Source organism: Pygocentrus nattereri, chromosome 27, assembly GCF_015220715.1.
Source record: "Pygocentrus nattereri isolate fPygNat1 chromosome 27, fPygNat1.pri, whole genome shotgun sequence".
Lineage (NCBI taxonomy): Eukaryota > Metazoa > Chordata > Actinopteri > Characiformes > Serrasalmidae > Pygocentrus > Pygocentrus nattereri.
Genome location: NC_051237.1, coordinates 10,851,177 through 10,873,253, shown reverse-complemented (window position 1 = coordinate 10,873,253; position 22,077 = coordinate 10,851,177). Strand labels below are relative to the sequence as shown.

The 22,077-nt window shown below is 38.9% G+C and overlaps 1 protein-coding gene across 1 annotated transcript in view; it reads left to right on the top strand.

Moving 5' to 3' along the window:
* Nucleotides 1–19,063, top strand: part of csmd3b (CUB and Sushi multiple domains 3b) — a 575,187-nt gene extending 556,124 nt beyond the window's left edge. Inside the window, 9 exon segments of the mRNA XM_037535436.1 lie at nt 47–120; nt 3,475–3,586; nt 8,024–8,203; nt 9,305–9,370; nt 12,383–12,541; nt 13,403–13,515; nt 14,237–14,324; nt 15,197–15,332; nt 16,683–19,063. Coding sequence (XP_037391333.1) covers nt 47–120; nt 3,475–3,586; nt 8,024–8,203; nt 9,305–9,370; nt 12,383–12,541; nt 13,403–13,515; nt 14,237–14,324; nt 15,197–15,332; nt 16,683–16,842 — 1,088 coding nt within the window. The 3' untranslated portion in view covers nt 16,843–19,063.
* The last annotated feature ends 3,014 nt before the right edge of the window (nt 19,064–22,077 follow it).

Sequence of the window (22,077 nt, the reverse complement as noted above, 5' to 3'; positions counted from 1 at the left end):
CTTTTTCACTCTCACTCACTCTTGCTCTGTCTCTTCCCCTTTCCAGAACCAACCCGCACCACCTGTGAGAATCCTGGAACGCCACGTTATGGCTCTATGAACAGAACCTTTGGCTTCAAGGTAATGTCATAAACTCACACTCTCTGACACATCAGTTTCCTGGACAGAGATGAAGCCTAGTCCTATCCTATATTTTCTTGATTCCGAATGCTGTGAAGGCCAGGACTTCATGCCAGTCCAATACGCCAATGCTAAGACCAACACTTTAAAACTTACACATGCCTCCTATATACCAACCACACTCATAAGCACTGTTGGAGCTAAATTTGTTTTAACAGGGGTGGTTCTGTAATGAAACTTTGGAAGAAAATTGACTGGACATCCTGCCTGATTACACGTGTTGGAGCCACATTCAGTAACAATAGTACACTATCACACGTGTGAGGTCAACTGAAGCAGGACTACTATTATTGACGAAGCCAGAAATACTGTCAGACTGTAAATAGTATCACAAAATCTTGTCAGTAATCATTTAAATCTTACCTGGTAAAACTAATCCAGCTCAAAAATTTGGTTATTTGTATGCCAGTTAGCTTTGCAGTGATGGATTTTCTCTGTGTGTGGCCTATTATGAACATGATTGCCATATTAATTGATGCAAATGATGATGTTTACTGTCAACTGATGTAAGCCTGTATAACAAAACCCAAAAACAAAAGACTGGTCTGTTTATGTATATGTGTTTTGAGGTTGGGTTGGTGCCCCATACTGCAAGCACAGCAGGATTAGCCAACACACAAGCTCTGCTTCATTTTGTGTCCATAATGAGTACAGAAATGGGTCTGTTACCAGAACTTGAGAGGTGTTTATGTTGGTTTAGACTGATAAACGGGGCTACGATGAGGTAAATTACCTTTGTTCATCCTAAAAAGAAAAACAAATTTGAAAACGGGTTGCTTAGTTCCTAAATGAAATGAAATGCAACATCAAACAAACAAAAAAGAAGCTTCACTTCAGAAAGAGGATGTAAGAATTGCACCAAAGGCTCAGTGTCAGAAACATATTCTGTCATGTACATACTCAATTGCTCTATTGCCAATTCCCTCAAATAGTGCAGTAAATATTATAGTATTATTTAGAAGATCAGAGACTTAGCCAGAAAAAAACTTCTTGGACTCAGCTGGCCAGAAGGGAAACAAATGGCTGTCACCATTGCAGTGGAGCACTGCAGGAAGTAAAAAGCTCCAGTTCCAGTTCTCACTAGTGCAAATTAGCTGGATGAATATTTTTGTCAAGGGAGTGGGATATGGACCCAGGTTCACAGAAGGAACATCAAACGGACAGATTATTTTAACCGATGAAATATATAGTCCGAAGGAAAAGTAGCGGGATGGAGAGAGAGGCTGAGTAAGGACAAGCATTTTTTCACTGAGGTGCTCCAGCATAAAGAATTCAAACCCTTAATGTAAAGTGGGGGTCAAGTCATGGTGAGGCTTCAGAGAACAGAGGAATATCAGGCTTTCCTCACTCATAAATCATTTGTCTGGAGTCTGTGAATCCCTTTCGCTAGCCAGCGCTTAATGATATTGAAGCGGGGTGAAGGAGATATTGTATCCTTCAGATAAGCGGCAGTGTCTGCGGCTCATCAGCCATGTTCATCGTCAGGAAGAACGTGTTAATCAATTAATGCGCAAGGACCATGTGTCACTCCATGACATGTTTTAATATTTCACTCCAACCACTCTGTCAGTCCACTGAATGTCAGTCCTAAAGCGCCCACGTCTGTAAGTACAGTAGGAATAGCTGACCTCAGCAAACACAAAGCATGATGGGATTTTTAATGCCGACCAAAATCATGACACACGCTGCACATGTGAGGCTTTTACTATGCATTAGAAGAGCAGCAACCTCTTTCCATCATGGTGCCTCTGTAGTGGTTGAGCAGGGAATGGAAGCAGTAGACGAATGCCATTTACCATAAAGTCCCTAGTATCTTTTAAGGAATGGATTAGTGAAAAATCTGTTTCACACAATGTCTCCCTGACTACAGATGAAATCAGTCAAGCATGACATGATCAGTGCTGTAAAGTTAATGGGGCTAACAAATAATAGAAGCTTATAGCTGCCAAGTTACCATGGGGCAAACCAGTGATAAACCATGACTGTTGGATCTCAGTCCTCAGTTTGAGCCAGAAATGTCAAAAACAAGGAGAAAAACACCTACACAATAAGGCTAATTTCTGCTAGTGTCCCTATGGGATTCTAGTAGTATATTAACACTGACATTTGAAGCTTGTAGCAGATGTTTTAACATATTTTACCTTGTAGCAGTTTTACATTGTTAAGCTTTCAGTAAAGAGCTCTAGTACAAAGCTGCTGCCACTGTTTCTGATTATCACATTTCTGATATCTTACCAAAATGTACCATCAAGCTACCACTCATACTCACAGTCAGTGATGTATCTAATACTTCCAGAAGGCCTAGAAGGACATTTTTTCTTTCAAAATTGGTCCCACCCATTATACATCAAAACATACCTGAATGATTCCATGATCAATTCTTAAGTACGTTAGTGGTTCATTGGACAGTTTCGGCTTTCAGTTTAGCTATTGAAGTCTTAATCAGTGGAAAGAGAGTTCGGATGTGTCTACGTAGATGCCACAAAGAAAACAATCCTAATTCCATAATGTTCCATGGGGCATTTCAAGAACTGAACCTTTTTGTTAAAATAAAGTATTGCTGCAATACTTGCAGAGTTTAAATACAACACACATGGTGGTTAAATAAAATTATGATATTAAATAAATACAAAAAGTAAATAAACAAGAAGTTACAGACATTTATTTATTTACACGGAAATCATGAGGCCTTCTCTGAAAGCCCTGCAGGCTCCTCACTAATGTATATTATTATACATCTGCCTCAATCAGATTATAAAATTGGACAGATGCACATAGCTAAAAACACTAGTAGCAACCATCTTGAAACCTCACTGTTTCTACCTTACCCTAAGAACAGGGGTGTCGAAGCGTATCCACAGATGTGGCTGAAAGTTTTCATTACAAATGAGCAGGAGCTCATCTGATTCTACTTGTTAAATCAGTTAGTGAATCTTCAAATGACTGATCTACGAAATTCTTTGTAGATAAGATTGGATGCCTCTGCCCTAGAAATACTGCAGAGTTATTTGACTTTTTGCTTTACAACCCTTTGAAACTGTTAATAAATGAAATTATATGCTATGATGGGTCAAAAATCTAAGTTAGCTATACAATTATTCACGGTCAACTCTCCCTAGTGAGATGCGCTAACTTGTATGCACAGGCTTTGTAGCATATGTTTATGGGACATTGTCATGCAAGGTTTTCACATGTAAAATATCTCATTTTATCTTTCTAAGTCTTTTTGAACAGTAATGTATTCGAGCAGCTTCTGCTAGGTGTGTGATGTTGCTCTCATATGTGATACTGCAGATTGGAAGCATGGTGGCTTTTCAGTGCCAGCCAGGCCACTTGCTGCAGGGCTCTACCACTCGACTGTGCCAGGCTGACCTCACCTGGAGCGGAACCCAGCCAGAGTGCATCCGTAAGTTCCACTCATACCCGGTTGCACGGGTGTCTGAAGATTACCTCCTTTTTTAATTATTTGCATTTGAACAACCTCTGAGCCATATAAAAATAGGCAGTAGTGAGAAGCTTGTTCATTCTTTGTGCTATATGGGCATGTTTAACTGTTTCTCCAGCAGTGGGGTTCTACATAAGTGATACTAATATAGCTCCTGTTAAAGCGCTTGGCTGCTGGAGAGCCTGAAGCCTCATTATTTTAACCGATGAAGTATATATTCAGAGGCGCTCTGAGATTGATTCATATTATTGGAAGCTGAGAGGTGGATAATTTTCTGCTTTTTCTTCACAGTGGGTGTCTTGGATTCATTCTGAATTATGTAAGAAATCTGCTCTTTGAATCTAGGCTTTCAGAGTAATCTAGTTCTTCCCAATATGTAAAATTGGGTTTAAAAACGCCTAAGGCTTAGGATGGCATGCCATGAAATTGGGCTGGAAATAAATAAGTTTATTTGCATGACCCACATTTTTAGCAGTCTGTAAAGTTGGTTAAGTCTAGGAATAGCTGGCTACACCATTTTCATATTAATAGTTGTTGTAAGATGAGATTTTGGTATGTTTGGTTGCCTTGATCAGCTATTTCATTTCATTTTACCCACTGGATAAAACATCATGTAACCCCTCAGACTGCAGGTGACAAACATAAGTCATTCAGTTGTGAACAATTTGTCTTTCAGGTCCCTGTAAAGTGATGATTAAATAAGGCCATAAAATACTGGTTTCCAACCTCTCCAATCTCACCATGAATGTTAATGGTACTCCTATTAAACCTGTACATGCAACTAAAGACCTAATTTTTAATTCTTCACTTACTTTTGAACACCATATTAAGTTGCTAAGACTGCATTCCGTCATTTGCACAATTTTTGCACGCCTCTGCCCTCTACTCAGCAACGTTGATTCCCTCTTTAATATTCTCCCTTATAAATTTCTCATCTGGCTTCAGTTCATTCAAAACTCAGCAGCCAGGTGCTCTGCACACATCACTCCCATCCTCCATCAGCTTCACTTGTTACTGATATCTTCCCATATCAAAGTACAAACGTCTCCTTATAACTTTCAAAGCCCTTCATAGTTTCACCCCTATATACCTTAGTGAGCTCCTTCATCCGTACTGTCCCTCTCATTCCCTCAGATCTTCTGGCACTGGACTTCTTGCAGTACGCACACAAGATTCTTGTCAGTGATCAGCAGGTCTTTCAGTGCCACTGCTCCCAAACTTTGGATTTCTCTCCCACAATCTCTGTGTGACTGCTCTACCCTCAGTATTTTTAAAGTTCAAATTAAAACCTTCCTTTACTGCTCAATATCTGCCTTCCTTACCTAAGCAGTCTTAGTTTTTTTGTGGCTTCTCTTTGTAAAGCATCCTTGGGTTTGAGAAAGGTGCTATATAAATGTAACTTATTATTAATAATATTATTATAGTAGTAGTAGTAACACTCACCATTCGCTTTACTAGAAATGTCTAACTTTTATTTCTACTCACTGATCACTTTATGTAGTCCACTTACCTTAAATTCCACTATATAATTGTACAACACATTCATCATTCAGTTCTGACTAATGGACCACTGTTGATCTGACATTATTTGGTGATGGACCATACTTAATGAAATTGGTATGAGTGCATTAGCAACAGGGGCCTTGCTGGTGTTTTTATACACATCAGTGTCACATCTAGGTTGATAATGGTCCACCACCCAAAATTATCCAGCCAAGAGTGGGTCTGTGTTCAGAAACTGATTACTGATAAACAGCGTTAGGGTAGTTACTCAAAAAAGTAATCCATTGCAAACAATACATTACAAGAAAAAGTAATCACCTTACTGTAGCACATTACTTTGTTCCACATTACATCTAACACTGTTTATGAAGGGCTAAAGGACAGCATATACAAATTGTGCATCAACAGATTAGATCATCTCTAACTGTACACCAGTAAGGTGAAGCTAAAAGACAAGGGTCTCTGATAAAACTGACCACTGAGTGTTACCCTAATATTTTTTATTTAAAACTGTAATAATTTTGACAGATTTGTTATGATTAACAATGAAAAATTGGCACTATGCTTCAGCAGTTTTTATTCGTCAAGTGAGAACAAGAGTCAAGGAGATTTGGAGATGTGGCCAAATGATGACTTCAGGCTGGACACTGCCGAGATTTGAGGCCCTTGCTCAGATCACGTCTGCTCATCAGCATAAGCTCCAAAATCAACAGCATTAAAACAGCTTGGAGAGACTGGGCTGGTGAGAGGAAGCAGCTGCCTCCCAATTTCACAAGACAGATTGCCATTCAGCCCAAGCATTTCAAAAGCTAATTACATTTTGCTTCATATGTCACCACCCCAGTGTACTGTCATTGTTTTGTAAAATTAGGAGATTGAGCAATGGGATAGCTATAGGGGAAAACTGAGTTTGCAGCACTTTAATTGTATAGCTGTGATTAAATGCCCTTTTGAATATTTCTGCATAATCACGCCATTCTTTGTCTCTTGCAATAATCGCAATTATTTCCATAATTACATCCTGTAATGTTGTTTACACAGTACAGTCGGCTACTTACAAAGCAAGTGCTAGCTCTAAATCATACTTTCCCTCTCATATTTAACACTATTGGAAGATAGCCCATTAGGTGGAATAAGAGCACGTATATCTGAAACACTTTACGTAGCTTAACGCTACACTCAATATATTTGTATTTTGCCATGTACCGAACCTGAAGTTATCGTTGCATAGCAAATGGTGACACAGGAATTTTCAGAATCAGAATCAGAATCCTTTATTGATCCCAGAGGGAAATTGCAGTTATTACAGTTGCAACCATTTATATAAAAGAATGAACACTTTAATAATTTAAAACAAAAGAGAAAGAGAAATTTGCAATATGTACATGAGATTTAAGTTCTTATGAATACAGTAAAGTGGCAGTGACTGTGATAATAAATATGAAATGTATAAAGCAGTTCAAATTATTATACCTCTGAATTATTGCACCCAATTATTATTATTACACATATGAACAATACAGTTTGGTATTGAGTTTTGCACAGATGCACCATAGTGTCACACATAGGGGAGGAGTTATAGGGTTTGATGGCCACAGGTAAGAATGACTTCCTGTGGTGCTCTGTGGTGCATTTCGGTAGAATGAGTCTTGCACTGAATGAGCTCCTGTGTCTCATCACTGAGTCGTAGAGTGGGTGGGAGCCATTGTCCATAATGGCCTGCAGCTTAGACAGCATCCTCCTCTCCGACACTGCCGTCAGCAAGTCCAGCTCCACACCCACAACATCACCGGCCTTGCGGATCAGTTTGTTGAGTCTGTTGGCGTCTGCCACCCTCAGTCTGCTTTTTTTACAGAACAGTTAATCTAATACTGTAGTATACTAATTAAATGTCAATTACATGAATTAAAGGCTGTACTGTATGCAGTAATTAAACAAAACAGCATAGCCTGTTCTTCTTAAGAAGTTTTGTTTTATCATTAAAGTATTCAGCATCACTTATATACTCATCAATATGAGTTGTATCAAAGTGTGTTAGATGAAAGAGTGAATACTGAGTGGTGAGCCAAAGCCAGATCTAGGCTACTTTTGATCAAAGTAGAGTAACATTGGAGCTCCTAGGATGAGTGAGTGAGCATTGGCTGGTCCTTGATCTGGTGCTGCAGTGACAGGTAAAGGTGTGCTCCTTCTCAGCACAGCCTGCCAGGACGCATCAATGTCTGCCATGCTTCGGGCCCTCTCAGCCTGCTTCTGGAGCCACGGTGAAGGGGGATGTGGGCTGTAGAGAGGGAGAGGTTTGGGGAGAGGCAGTTGGCTGGCTCTAGGTCAATGGGCAGTGGGCTGGGCTGTCTAAAGAGTTCAAACTTTATTTTGCACTGCTTGTTTTGGGGTGCTGAGAGACGAGATGGGATTGTGCAGATGGTGTTGAAGGCAAAGAAACTGACTGGAACTGTGTAAGGCACACGTTCTCTCACAGGCCAGACTTTTGGCTGTCAGCAGAGCATCTGGTGGCCAAGAACCACCTACGTTAACAGGAAAGGGACATTTAACTGACATGCAAAACGGCCAACCATTTTTGCATGATGTGCCGAGGTAGGTGGTCCTGCAACAAAAACAGACTTATCTGAAACAAAGTGCTAGTGACTGAAACAAAGAGCTAGTGGCCACCAGCAAATAATATGTCTGTGCTACCAGAGAAAGCAACTGATTGCCATTTCTGGCTAGCAAGCATTTAACTTGAGAAACAAGTTTGTTGTGCTTTCAAAAATAGGTATCCAATGAGACTGTAACTGACAAAAATCGTACAGTTTTTATATCTCCTACTCTCTTCCTTGTCTCCCTGTGTTCATTGCTCTGGTCTGTCATCTTTTTAATTTTCTCTCTCTTCTACTGCAGCCCATAACTGTAAGCAGCCAGAGAGCCCTCCCCATGTGGATGTTGTTGGGATGGACCTGCCTGGTTATGGCTACACCCTCATCTACACCTGCCAAATCGGCTTCTTCTTGTCTGGAGGTTCAGAGCATCGAGTGTGCCGGTCTGATGGAACGTGGACAGGAAAGATGCCAGTGTGTCGAGGTACAGTACTGTTTCATAAATACATATTCCATTCAGCTCTCCTTAATACTGAATATGTCTTTGATGAGATATTTAATTTGGACTACAAGCAAGTCTAAAAAGAGTGTTGCCACTTAATGCGGGCTTCATACAGTATTTACTCATTTTTTTTTCATTTATAATGAATTATATGTACATTAAATTTACATTATGTATTGCCAGTTTAAATCTGCACCTATGATTTTTTTCAGTTGTTTGGCTGAAATGCAAAGAAAGTTCTTTCTTTCTGTGAAATAAGGTTGTGTGCATAACAAAAACTTTCATCAAATTCGAATCATAAAATATATCCTCTCTGACTTACAGCTGAAAATGTACAGAATTTACAGAAGAATTTCTCTGCTTTTGATGAGCTATGAGGGGAAATGTAATTAATATAAACAGCTGAAACTTCAAAGCATGTGCAAAAATGAGAAAAGAAAAAAGGGGGCAGTGATTGGTTGAGGTATTTTAGATCCACCAGTTGTACAGATACCGCATATGCAGTTAGAGAGCTGAGCCCATGTGCACTGGCTGTTACACTAAACTTGTGTACATGTTTATGTGTTGCATGAGAAAGTGCTCTGATGTGGATGCTGTCTGCAGCATGCTGTGATTTCCTTCCCCCTGCAGCTCCCAGTGCTGCTATGGCACTCGGCCCACACTGCTGTCTGGGCACACAGCTGCACACCTCAGGCTTCCTCGTAATTACCACGCACAAACAGATGTGAAAGGCAACAACAAAAAAAATCAGTTCACACCATGCTGCCCTGTTCTATTCTAGGTCCATTTTTTTCACCCCCCCTTTTTTCCTGTGCCTCTGTCCCAGGCTGGAGGAGGCCTTTGCTTGCTGTTTGTGTAGTGCTTGATGTACTGGCAGTGTCTGCCTCCCTGCCGTCTGCAGTCTTTTGATAAATTTTCATTCTGAAAGAGGGAGAGAAGCTGCTGCTCCGAGATGCTACCGCTTGCATGGCAATAAGCGCGTGATTCTAGAAGTACTGCCTGTGCTATCTGTCTATCTTCTTTTTGATATGAGAACATGAAAAATGAACGCTGTACTAATACATTTATTTATTTACATTCTAGCCGGCTCCAAGCTATCAGAGAAGCCCATTAAGCCAGTCCCTGGGACACCAAGTCCCAAGCTAAATGGTGAGTATATAACGACAAAGGGAGATAATAATGTAAGACCTTTTTTGTGCACTATTGCATTCCAAAGACTATGCACGTAGGCCCGCTCAGAGTGAATCGTAAAGTAATAACTCAGCGGAGTAGCATTCCGGTCATCCGGCGCAACAGTAGTTTGGACTCTGGAGGAAGACCTCTCGAGGAAGAGGCAGCTAATAAGTAGAAGAGTGGTTCCAGTCAGTTTGACAGTAAAGCACCCCAGCAATCAGGCCACTCACAGACTCTTTTGTAGCTGTGAGATAATCCTCCTAACATTGTGTTTGACCTTCACGAGACACAGCACACATCTAACATTGATGTGCTCTGAGAGTCAGTGCTAAAAAAAATGAGAACGTGCTGCACATGATTTGCAAAGTTTTGGTGTGCATGATGTTTATAAGTGCTGCTCTAATACCAAAGCCCATTAGTACAGATGTTCTAAGAGTGAGAGTGCTGACCTAAAGTAAATTTTCCCCCCTTCCCTCTTTATGAATAAAAGTACAGGAAAAAGTTACGAATCTAATTCAACATGAATAGTATTATTCATTGATCATTCATTAGTCATGTTAGTATTCATTTCTCTATTTAGGATTTGGAAAGTTTGTTTGCGTTTAAGCCACAAAAATTATAGTCTAATATCAGTTTTATCAGCAAACACCTTTTGGTGGAGCAGTTATTGTTAGTATATGGAAAATATTAAAAATAACATTATAGCTGGTTTAGTTGAATGCATCATAAATTCATGTCAGGCCTCCACGTCACCTGACCTCAGAGCTCAACAAACTGCACTGTGGTTCAGTAGGCAAAGATGTCTAAGACGTCATGTGTGGAAGCACTTAAAATGATCAGATGATAAGAAGAATGCTCAGTACAAAATGTATAATAAGAGGCACAACAAGATGAGTCAGCTCCAATATGTAACTATAGTGATTCTTATCCTACTTATACAGCCATGACCGTGACTAATACACACTGCCTCTGATTCATGAAACAGTGACCTGGTTCAGGCAGGAATATCAATTTTATATCTCCCTTTCTGTATTAATGAAGCAGTTTTGCAGCCAGGTTAAAACTTTATTAATGGTGCAAACTATAGATCTGTTTATTGCAAAAAAAATTACCATCACCTGTTTTATCAGAGGAGAGTTTCCCCTCCTCTGTAGTACAGTGCAGGAGCTGCTCCATAACTACCAGTGAGACCATCCATATTTTAGTCAATTCTAACTTTAAATATACCCTCACCAAGCACTTTATTAGACATACCTGTACACCTACTCATTCATGCAGTTATCTAATCAGCCAATCATGTGGCAGCAGTGCAGTTCCTAAAATCATGCAGATATGGGCCAGGAGCTTCAAGTCATGTTCACATCAACCATCAGAACGGGGAAAAAATGTGATCTCAGCAATTTTTTATTGGTGCCAGACAGGTTGATCTGAGTTTTTCTATAACTGCTCAGCAATCTCTAAAAATCATGCATTAGAGAAAAAGCATCCAGTGGGCAGCAGTTCTGCAGATGGAAATGCCTTGCTCATAAGAGAGGTTAACATAGAATGGCTAGACTGGCTCGAGCTGACAGAAAGGCTACCATAACTCAAATAACCAATTTTGGTAAGCAGAAAAGCATGTCAGAATGCACAGCTTGTCAAACCTTGAGGTGCATGGGCTACAACAGCAGAAGACCACATCGGCTTCTACTTCTGTCATTCAAAAGCAGGCACACCCAAACAGGACAGCTGAAGACTGGAAAGGCATTGCCTTGTCTAATGAATCTCAGCTTCTACTGAGGCACACAGATGGTATGGTTAGAATTTGGCACCAACAGCCTGAATCCATGGACCCAACCTGCCTTTTGTCAACAGTCTGGGCTGGCAAAGGTGGTAATGGTGTGGGAAATGTTTTCTTAACACACTTTGGGCCTGTTAATACTAATCAATGCCACAGCCACTTCAGCATTGTTTCTGGGCATGTGCCTCTCTTCATGCTCACAAAATACCCCTCTTCTAATGGCTGCTTCCAGCATGATAATACACCATCTCACAAAGCCTATCTCAAACTGGTTTCATGAACATGATAAAGAGTTCATTGTTCTTTAATGGCCTTCCCAGTCACTGGACCTAAATCTAACAGAACTCCTGTAATAGAACAGGAGATTTGCAGCATGGAAAATTCTGAAAATCTGCAGGAATTGCATGATGCAATATTGTCAACATGAAGCAGAATATCAAATGAATGTTTCCAACATCTTGTTCAACCCATGCTGTATAGAATTAAGGCTGTTCTGAGAGCAAAGCATTAGTATAGTGTTCCTAAAGCAGTGCTTGATGAGTTTTGAACACTATAAATTATAAAGAGGTAGCATGTGATTTGACTGGATCTCTATGGAGTTTATCATTCACTCACACAGAAGTCAAAAGTATGACCTGCATTTACGACATGGGGATCCATCTTGTAAGATTATTCATAAAGGGTCACTGTGGCTGCAAGTTTTTATTCCAAGCAATAAGGAGCACAACTGATTCTACTTGTTTAAATAGTTGGTCTCAGCCTTCAGCAAATGATTATGTGTGCCCCTGCTTTATTGGAATGAAAACCTACAGCCACACCAGTGAATAAGATTGGATACCCCTGGTTTAAAGACGTTAGATGTGTGTGTAGCACAGCCAGTCTGGACTAAAACAGATTAAAAACAGATTAAAAAGTTTATTCGTTGCCTCAGTGTGATTTCTACAGTGTGATTTCATTGCCTCAGATTAACTACTAAAATCTTCAAGTAAAATGGTGATTTTGAGAGTATTCTTTTGCTTAAAACGCATATTTAAAGCCTGAAAAATGTTGTTTGGCCCAGCCTTCTGACTAACTAAATAATACCCTCTTCATATGAGGTTTCACTGTAAGTAATTTAACTGTGGTTTGTAGTTCTATGATGTCATGATAGAACATACTGCCTTTGTGAAAGCTGAATGAATAATGCTCTCTTGTTGTTTTTCTCTCAGTTCCAGATGACGTATTTGCCCCAAATTACATCTGGAAGGGCTCATATAACTACAAGGGAAGAAAACAACCAATGACTCTGAGTATCACAAGCTTTAATACAACCACGGGTAGAGTTAACGTCACGTTAACTAGTAGCAACATGGAGCTGCTGCTTTCAGGTTGGTTTACCTGCCCTATTAAATGCACAGTTGATACATAGCTGCTTCAGTTTGACTCCTGAGTAGTCAAAGAATAAAAAGTTCTCTCAAACATTTCTGAGGGTCCTGAATGGTGTTACAGGTGTAACAGCTAGATTAGTTTACACAACAGTCATTAACATACCAGATAAATTGTTTAATAAGGCACTAGAAAGGAAAATCAAGCTATGTTCTCTCTCACACACATTTACATTTTCATGCCAATGTGAATGTAAAGAATCAATTTTGGTTGGTTTGCGTAAAGCAGGGAATGCTTACTGTCCTGTTAATGACACTCTTTAAATCCCTCAAAAGTTAAACCTCTTCCTTCACTGTGCTCTAATATTATATGATTAAATATTAATGCTATTTGATAGAACTTTGACATATTTCTCCTTCATTAGACTTAATCTGCCTCCCCCTCCTTAATAATTTCCATCTCTGAGATGGTCTTTGCATAGCTGACACTGACATGCTTCCTATTCTTTTATTAATTGCTGCCATTTCAATTGGTCTTGGAACTGGCCAGCCATTGCCAGTAATTACATTGAAAGGTGGCTGATGCACCACTTCCATGTCTGAGAAATGTACCTGCCAGCTGAACATTCTAATTGAAATGCAGTCACAGCACTGAGGTGATACTGAATGCAAGAGAGTAACATTAACTGATTCTGCTTTAGGGAGGCAGTAGAATGCAATGGATTTTATTATTGTGTTCAGTGTGAGGAACACTATTAACTATATGAGTCATATGAGTGGGTGGATAACAGAGAAGTATATTACCTGCCACGATGTCTGCTGACGGTATGTAGATAGCTGACTGTGCTCTGTTCCTGTTTGCAGGTGTCTACAAAAGCCAGGAAGCTAGGTTGATGCTACTCATGTACGATGTGAAAGCATCCTCTCCCACCACGCTAACCAAGATGAAGGAGGAGCAGTGGTCACTGGATGGTTTTGTAAGATCGCTACAGAAACAAATGTCATACACTGCACCGTTACAGTAGGAATAAGCACAAAACCTTTCCAAAATAGTATCTTTACAGGATACGGATTTATTGTAGGTAATTTTGGACCATTTCTATTGGTCCATTTATTGTGAAATACTGATCCTTTCATCATGTTATCACCAGTGATGATATCAGACTATACAGTGTCTGTTTGTTTGAAGTTATTTCAGACAGCAACATTACAATAACCTGTACTGACAATATACAGTCTTGTGCAAAGGTTTGGGCACCTCTGGTCAAATGTTTTGTTTCTGAGTGAAAATAAATAACACATCCTCTACAGAGAACACACTTCTGCACATTTTAATACAGAATTGCTCTATATTTACTAAATCAAAAACATAAAATGTGGTCTGTGCAATAGTTACACATTTTATATTTTATGGTTTTTTTCCTCTGTGTTAAACTCAGCAAATAGTTAGAAATTGTGCAGTAAAATTTGTCATATTTAAGGTTCTTGTAGAGGATGTGTTAACTTGTTAACTTTTGACTATAGACATTATTGAGAACCCCCCCCCCTTCAGAAATCGAAATGTATTTATAATAAGTTCTTTTTTGCTTTTTTGCTTGATTTTGCAGTGACCAACCAAGCGAAGTGAATTCACTTAGTCTGCCATTCAGCTGAAGGTCACACTTTTCTTAGATGTATCTTTTTGCTGTCTTATTCCAGGTGTCTGCAGAGCCTGATGGTGCCACATATGTCTTTCAAGGCTTTATACAGGGTAAAGACTATGGGCAGTTTGGCCTACAAAGGCTGGGTAAAGTATCTCATGTTTATATTTTCTTATGTGGCATTATTCTCTTTCATCCCTTTCAATATTTGCAATTTCCTGTGATGTTGTTATCGTTTATTTTTGTCTTTTCAGTCCTAAAAAGTGTTGCAGCAACAATATTAATATTAAAATGAGTGTATTCATAATTTTGCCCTTGGAATACAAAGCTACTCATTGGCCATTTATAAATTCAGTGTGCACTTTCACTGCTCACTGGGGAGTTGAATGATCATTCTCGTCCTGAATGTTCTCACTGAGAGATGCTCCAGAGCAGTTAGCTGTTTTATTGACTGCGTTTCAAAATGTTTCATGTGATTTGTTTTAAGGATTGCTTTTCAAAACATTTGATGTGATTAAATTGACAAATTTTAATATATAATGTTCTGGAGTATTTCCTTAGTCACATTACTGTCGTTTGTGCTCAGAAATACTGTTAAGATATTCAGATCATGCTTTCAGAGCAGATTTATGAATTGCACCCTACATTCAGTACCCTAGATTAAGCTTAGTTGATGTGACAGTTACACATACAGATTAAGGTGCACATTAAGGAACTCGCAAAAAATGATATTAAAAGCTAAATTTGTCTGTATGGCTTCAAGGCGTTTTTGCAGCTCAGGGAGCTAAAGCTCAACTCTAAACACCTTGAAGTTTTATGATAATTAGGTCAAAGCACTAGAGGACCCAGAAGGTTTTCTCCTCTCCTGAAAAGTTGCTGTCGTATAGAGAGATTTGCTCGCAATAGCAGCACAATATTCCATTACTCCCTCCCAGCTTAAAGTTTCATTTTGTACTACTGAGAGTAAGGATAACCATGACTGTGTTCTTAATAGTGTTTTCTACTTTACCTCCCACAGGTTTGAACATGTCAGAAAGTAATAACTCGTCAAATCCACCACATGGTACAAACAGTAGCTCTGTGGCCATAGCAATCCTTGTGCCTTTTTTCGCCCTGATCTTTGCAGGCTTTGGCTTTTACCTCTACAAACAGCGGTAAGTGTTCAATTTGTTGCAGTAAACACTTATTCTAAGTGAATCAAAGGCTTGAGGCTTTTATAAAATCATTCATAGAAGTGCCACTTCAACTGGAAGAACTTTGATGACGTTTTACTGTTGGGTTTACTTCTCAGTGTATTTATTGTGTGCGATCATTTTTGGTTTCAGTTTTTTAGTGCAGATATGCACTTAGGCTGAACTGTGCTGTACTATACAATATTTCGATTGGCAAGTAGTTTATACAACTGTATATTTATTAGGGTCTGTGGTTGATACTGATTTTAAGGAGCTAAAAATTCTGATGACCAATAATATTGGCCAATATATTATTTTGTGTTTCTATTGTGTTTCTAAACAATAGTTTTGGTTAAGTAAGACTGATCTGATTGCTTATACCAATAGGACAGATAGGCACTTGTCAACTGCAAATTGCAAAATATTTTATTATTCATATAATAATATATATTTTAGATTTATATTATAATCTTAGTTAAACTTTTAGAAGCAAATGATGGTGACGTTCTTCTAAAACCTATTCAGAATCAACCCTTAAAATCAACTTTAGTATTAAAGTCAAATTTATTACTAAATTGAAAACAATAATAATAACATTCTGATCTGCCCTCAGGGGATGTTTGAGTTTTGGAACCAGTAAATACCAACCAACAAATAATGCTCAGTTATGGAAACATCAATTAAATCCTCAAATGGCAGTGAACAGATTTTATTCTAACATTTAGAGAAAGGACTATTTTGTTTGAATTGTTCAAAGATCAGTTTCCAGTTACCACAGATGGTGGCATTACACTCTGCTGGTCTTGAGAACAATTTGTATATCCACCTCACCCCAAGACTGTCAAAATGATATCAAGACACTGTTATTGACTAACAGATATGTGTACAGTAGTTATGGAACAGCCAAGATGAAAGCTATACTCCCTCTGTGTTTGTGCTCTGATTAAATAAAAGCTGTTTTTTTTTTATCAGCCAATATACAGCAACCTTTTTACTGCCTGCATTTGTAGAGCTAAAGTAAATATGATTGATAAATGGCCCTGATGGATGGATTAGAATGTATAATAATGGAAAACAAATGCATTTTTTCTTTTAAGTTTGCCACCATCATTATTGTGAATTATTTATCATTATTGTGAACTTGTCTCACTAATGAAGATAGAACACTTTCCATGGCTTTGTTCAATGCATCTGCAGCAAATGGGTTTTCTAGAGTAGTCAAAATCTTTACATTGAAACTCTCTAATGCTGCCTAGAGAAGTGGTTTCTCTGAAAGCCTGTTATTGCTGATTACTAACGCCCTTGTCTACATCGTCTGTCTTGTTTTAAAAGGACTACACCTAAAACCCAGTACACAGGCTGCTCAGTCCATGAGAACAACAACGGGCAGGCCGCATTTGAGAACCCCATGTACAACACCAATGCAAAGTCAGTGGAGGGCAAAGCCGTCCGATTTGACCCCAACTTGAACACAGTCTGCACAATGGTATAATGAGGACCGCTGGACGCAGGAACAAAAGTTGGGTTTTTGTTTTCTTGTTTTCACTGTTTTTTTTTTTAGAAAAAGAAAAAAAATGAGTGGATATAATGGCGTCCGAGGCAGGGACGGATTTCTCTGAGACTGCTAGAGAACATCCAGCGGATGCACTGTCGCCCTTCCTCTGATATTTAAAGCACACTCTTCAGGAACCGTGATTTGACCATGTGCGTCTACAGAGGACATAGAATACAACAATGACATCAAAGGTTTTTTCTGGGGAATCTGCCTCTAAAAACCTAAAATTTTCAATCTTCACAGCCAGAAGTGTGGAGAGTTCTTCTGCTATTCTGTTTGCACTCTGTGAGTGCTTCTTCACGCTCAACTGGGTCTTTTTTTAAGGAAAAGGGATCTGTAAATCTAATTGCATATATACGAGGAGCATTCACCACCTATATTTTTGTGCTATGTACCACATGGGAGAGGTCAGGGCAAAGAGAGATTCTATTAAGAGTTTATGAAGAAAATCTAAAAAAATGTGCTGTTCATATTGACGATAAATGAATATTTGTGGGTTCATTCTTCAGTGATAAATGACGTTTTGTTCTCCACTGTTTAATGGCCATGCCCCTTAGCTTTTAGTTCTAGGTGTGTACAGTCATATCTTTGTTTGGACATTGAGGCAGTCTATGACCTGTGATGTGTTCCAGCAAGAGAGCAAATGTGTCAAAAACTGACATTTTCGAGTGTCATGTGGCACGCTGACGTGTCTTTTACCTCCTCCTTCTTTTTAACTGCTGTCATTATTCGATGTGTTTCTCTGTTGGTACAAAACACTATGACCTCTGGGACAAATGTCAGGATTTTGGACCTGAAGTCTGCAGACGAGATGTGATGTTCTTGACAGTTTTCTGTCCAAATCATTCTTTTAGTGGGGAAGTGCCATTGTGCTCATTGTGCTCCATCACTTTTCAGCTGAATATATCTAGCATTTTGAAAATTTGATAATTTGGTAATTTTTCACCATGCATCATTCATATTAATATGATTATTACTGTTATTATGAAATTTGTATAAAATGCACTTGGCATTTGTACCATAGACTTTTATACAAACTCAGACTACATCAACATTAAGGAGCATGCATGTTTGTTAAATATATATAGTGGCAACAATGTGATCATATTTATCTAGTACATACGGGTCATGGAGCACTGTTCCGATTCAGTCTGACATTGACAAGATTTTGAAGGGCAAACGACTGTGGAAATTTGGCCATAGCATATTGTGCGTCTTGAAAACAAATTCGGCAAAATCTAATCGGATTCCAAGCAGTTAATGCTGAGAAGATTATTTAGAAGATCATGTCGATCATCTCTGTCATCAATCACTGTAATTAGTCAATTCATTGTCATTTCTCTGGTCCTTAGCTGTGTGCAGAGAGAACTACATTGGAGACAAATTTCTCCCAGTGCTCTAGTTTTTCAGCCCCTTCTTGACCTTCACGCAGGGTCAGACTACCTCAGTTCTGTGCTTCCAGGCCCTCAAGCTGTGAGATTCATTCCAGTGCCTTCTAATGTACTGTACCTCTCATCACATTCTCCCTAACCAACAGGCCATACTAGTGAACTTATTAAATATGAGCTGTTCACTGTGGGCAGGACAGAAAGCTGCAGATTTCAGGGAGCTTATTCTGACATCACTGTCCAAAAGTCCACTTAAATCTAACAAATCAAGTCTGTGGTCTTTGGAATGGCTGTTTTTTTTTGTTTTGTTTGTTTTTTTTTTTTTTTTTCAGCCACAGGACTTCTGCAGCATTGCACTTCATATACACTGTACAAAGTTTCTTACCATCGTAGGTTCCCAAACAGGTGTTTTTCTTTTAAACATGGCTGATTTTACACAGTGCCTACCAAAAAAAACACATGACACAGGTCTGCTGCTTCCCATTTTCTCCTCATTCTGTCTGTCAGTTTTTCTCCACATTAGCTGAAATTGTGGGCCAGAAAATTCGGACATCGGTCATCCTAACGCCACAGCTACCCACGCCCCACCCGCTGAAGAGGTCCTATCCTTCCCCTGCCACTCTGAGCTGATAAGCCACCTATCATTTCCTCTAAATGACTGCAATAAAAGAAGGCACCCATACGATCAAGAAACTCTTTCCAATCAAGCAGATGAATATTTGCAGTACAGCTGGGTACTCCTCTTATGTTAATGCATTCAAAAATAGATATAAAAAAAGAGAAAATAAAAAAAAAGTTTTTTGTAAAGAAATATATTTTTATGAAGAAATTATTTGTAAAATGTATGAATCTATTATGTAAATTTTCAATGCAATGTAAGATTAAAAAAGGCTAATTCCTTTTGTAATGTGTGCTCCTTGTCCTCTCTGGCTAAGACCTCTAATATTTGAAGTTCATGTTGATGTGCTATGAATGAATGAATGAAAGAATGAATGAATGAATGAATGAATGAATGAATGAATGAATGAACTTTATTGTCATTGCACATTGTACTCGTACGCTTGCACAACGAAATTGAAGTACAAACCCAACTAGAGGTTGATTTCAGAAGCAAAGGCTTCTAGAGGGTCATCTGACTGGAGCAGTGGTCACCAACCCTACACCTGGAGATCTGACTGGCAGCAGAGTTTAATTGCAACCTGGATCTCACATACTCCCCACTTTCCTTCCTAACAGTAATGCATCTGATCCAGCCTATCCAGGACTTCTGAAGAAGTGAATTAGCCAGAGCAGGTGTATCAGATTGTGATTGGAACCAGACTCTGCATGAGAGTAAATCTCCAGAACCAGAGTTATTAACCACTGGCTTAGAGGATGACTACCACAAACTGTGGAGGTGGACCCGCATGGTAAGAGTGCCTGATAGAATGGACAGTGAGTGGACACAGTGTTTAACAGTACTGTTGTGTCTGATCCACTCGCACCAGCACAACACACTAACACAATGTCATTGCAGTGCTGAGAATGATCCACCACCCAAATAGTACCTGCTCTTTGGGAGTTGTCACCATTAATAAACGGAGTAAAGAAAGGCTAGCAAATGATGTTGAGGAACAAGTTGACTAGGCTGTAACTATAGACCTATTAAATGCACCTATATGTTTAATGGAATGGACCTGATAATGTGTAGGCAGTGAGGGTAGATACAAGCATGGTTTATTTTGAGGAAAACAATATCACACATGAATATTATATGATAGTTCTGAAGGGCTGTAGATTATCTCCTGAAATAAAATTTGAATCTTTTTAAAGTACAATATTTTGTTTAAGAACATATATCAACTATTCTTTAAAAAAAAATATTTAAGCAGAACTTGCTCTCACCAGCAAGGAAGACACAGATGAATGAAGCTGATTGTTGCCCATAATGTTAATAAAAGGCTGTTTATGTTAAGACCTTTTTCTAATTGAAAAGTGAGAAAATAAAATTTCAAAAGAGGACTAAATGTTTCCAAACTTTTGAAGTGCAGGCGTCAAATATACATGCGCTATTATGAGGTAGAAAATGCTCCAGCTTATTTGCTGTTTGCCTGCTTGCTTGTTCAGAATACGAATGGGCTTGTTCAGTTGTTTGGTTGCTCTCTGCAGCCCCCAGCCTCCTGAGCTCCCTGTAAACGTCGCAGTACATAAAACATATAAATTACAGTTTTACAGTTCAGCGTCAGCATAGCCCTGCTTCTTCCGATGTGCATGGAAATCGGAACACAGCAGTTTGATTGACATCTCCTGTCACAGTCCGATGCGAAAAGGAAAAGCTCCAGGAATCCCTGTTGGGTGGGCCCTTCTCATTTCCTTTTGACTCAGCCTTAATTACACTGGCAGTGCCTGGAGCAATAAATTGTATCCCTGGCTCCACCTGTGACAGCTTGGATTGATTCATCAGTCATGTGACAGTGTTTTTGCTGAGCTCATAAATGACCAAATGGGAGTGAGTGGTGAATATGCTTCTCATCTCTTCACATGGTGCACATATACAGGGGTTCAAATCAGTAAGGGAAGGAGACATGTCACACACAGTCCTATGCAAAAGTCAGAGACCACACTCCATTTATTCCTTTTGATTCCAAACATCTGTTTAGTTCAAATTATTTTTCATTTAGCAGAGAATTAACACAAAAGCCAGAACAACAAAATATAATGCACAGTTTTTCAGTATTTAGTGAATCTACCCTTTATACTTAGTATAGCTTCCATCATCGTTTTTAAAGAAATATGCAATGATATTTTTCTACACTTTTAAAGTTCAGTCTAATCCCAAAACATTTAAAGATGTTGAGGTCTGGACTCAAGGGTGACCAGTACATTGTTCAGAGAACACCACCAACTTTGACTAATTTGTAAATTTGAATTAAGTCCTCTCACAGTGGAAGGAAGGACAGAAACACCAGTGGATTTTTACAGATCTGAATCCAGAGTGGAGCTTGATTTTATCTCGAAGATGAAAGCTTTAAGTACTGTTTATCTGATGGTGGCAGTTTGGTCTACCAGGCGTTGCAGTTGTTAGGAGTGCAATTTCCTCCACATCCCTCAATCATTTTTTGAACTCTAGTTTTGGAAACTCTTGTTTTGTCATTTATTGTTCTTTGACTTCTTCTTTCCTCGTGCAAGTGGCTCATCTTATATCTAATCTCCAGTGATATATCTCCTGAAAAATGACTTGTACTACTGTTTTGACTGGAAATTTAATAAATTAAGAATGGTCTTTGACCTTTGCACAGTATAATAGATACTGGGTGTAAATGGAACTATTTCCATAATGAAAACTGTACAGAGATCTTTGAGATGGCTTTGAGTATTTGACCTTCCCTGCAGAGAGACTGAAACTCAAGTCAAGTTTATAATTGCAATGTTCTTCCAAAAAAATGAACCAAAGCAAAAGGGGGGATGTCCTGTCAATCAAATTTACTTGGGTATTGTAAAAAGTCAGGAAAACACCAGCATTTTGAAATTTAAAGAACAGTCAGTCACTGATGGGGAAAAAACACTCACTCACTGAAAACTGCATACTGTATGTGAATGTGATCATTTTCGGCTCTGAGCAAGTTGCAGAAAGAAATAACAATGAGAGAAATACTGATGACGAGAAACCAATTTAGAAAGAAAATTATGGAGAAATCTGACAGCGTACAGAGTGCTGATACCCCTCGCCATCTGAAAGAGATAAAAGAGAGGAGATGAAATAAGCTTGTGGTAGATGAAGCAGTGGGCTCTGCTTTGCAACTTC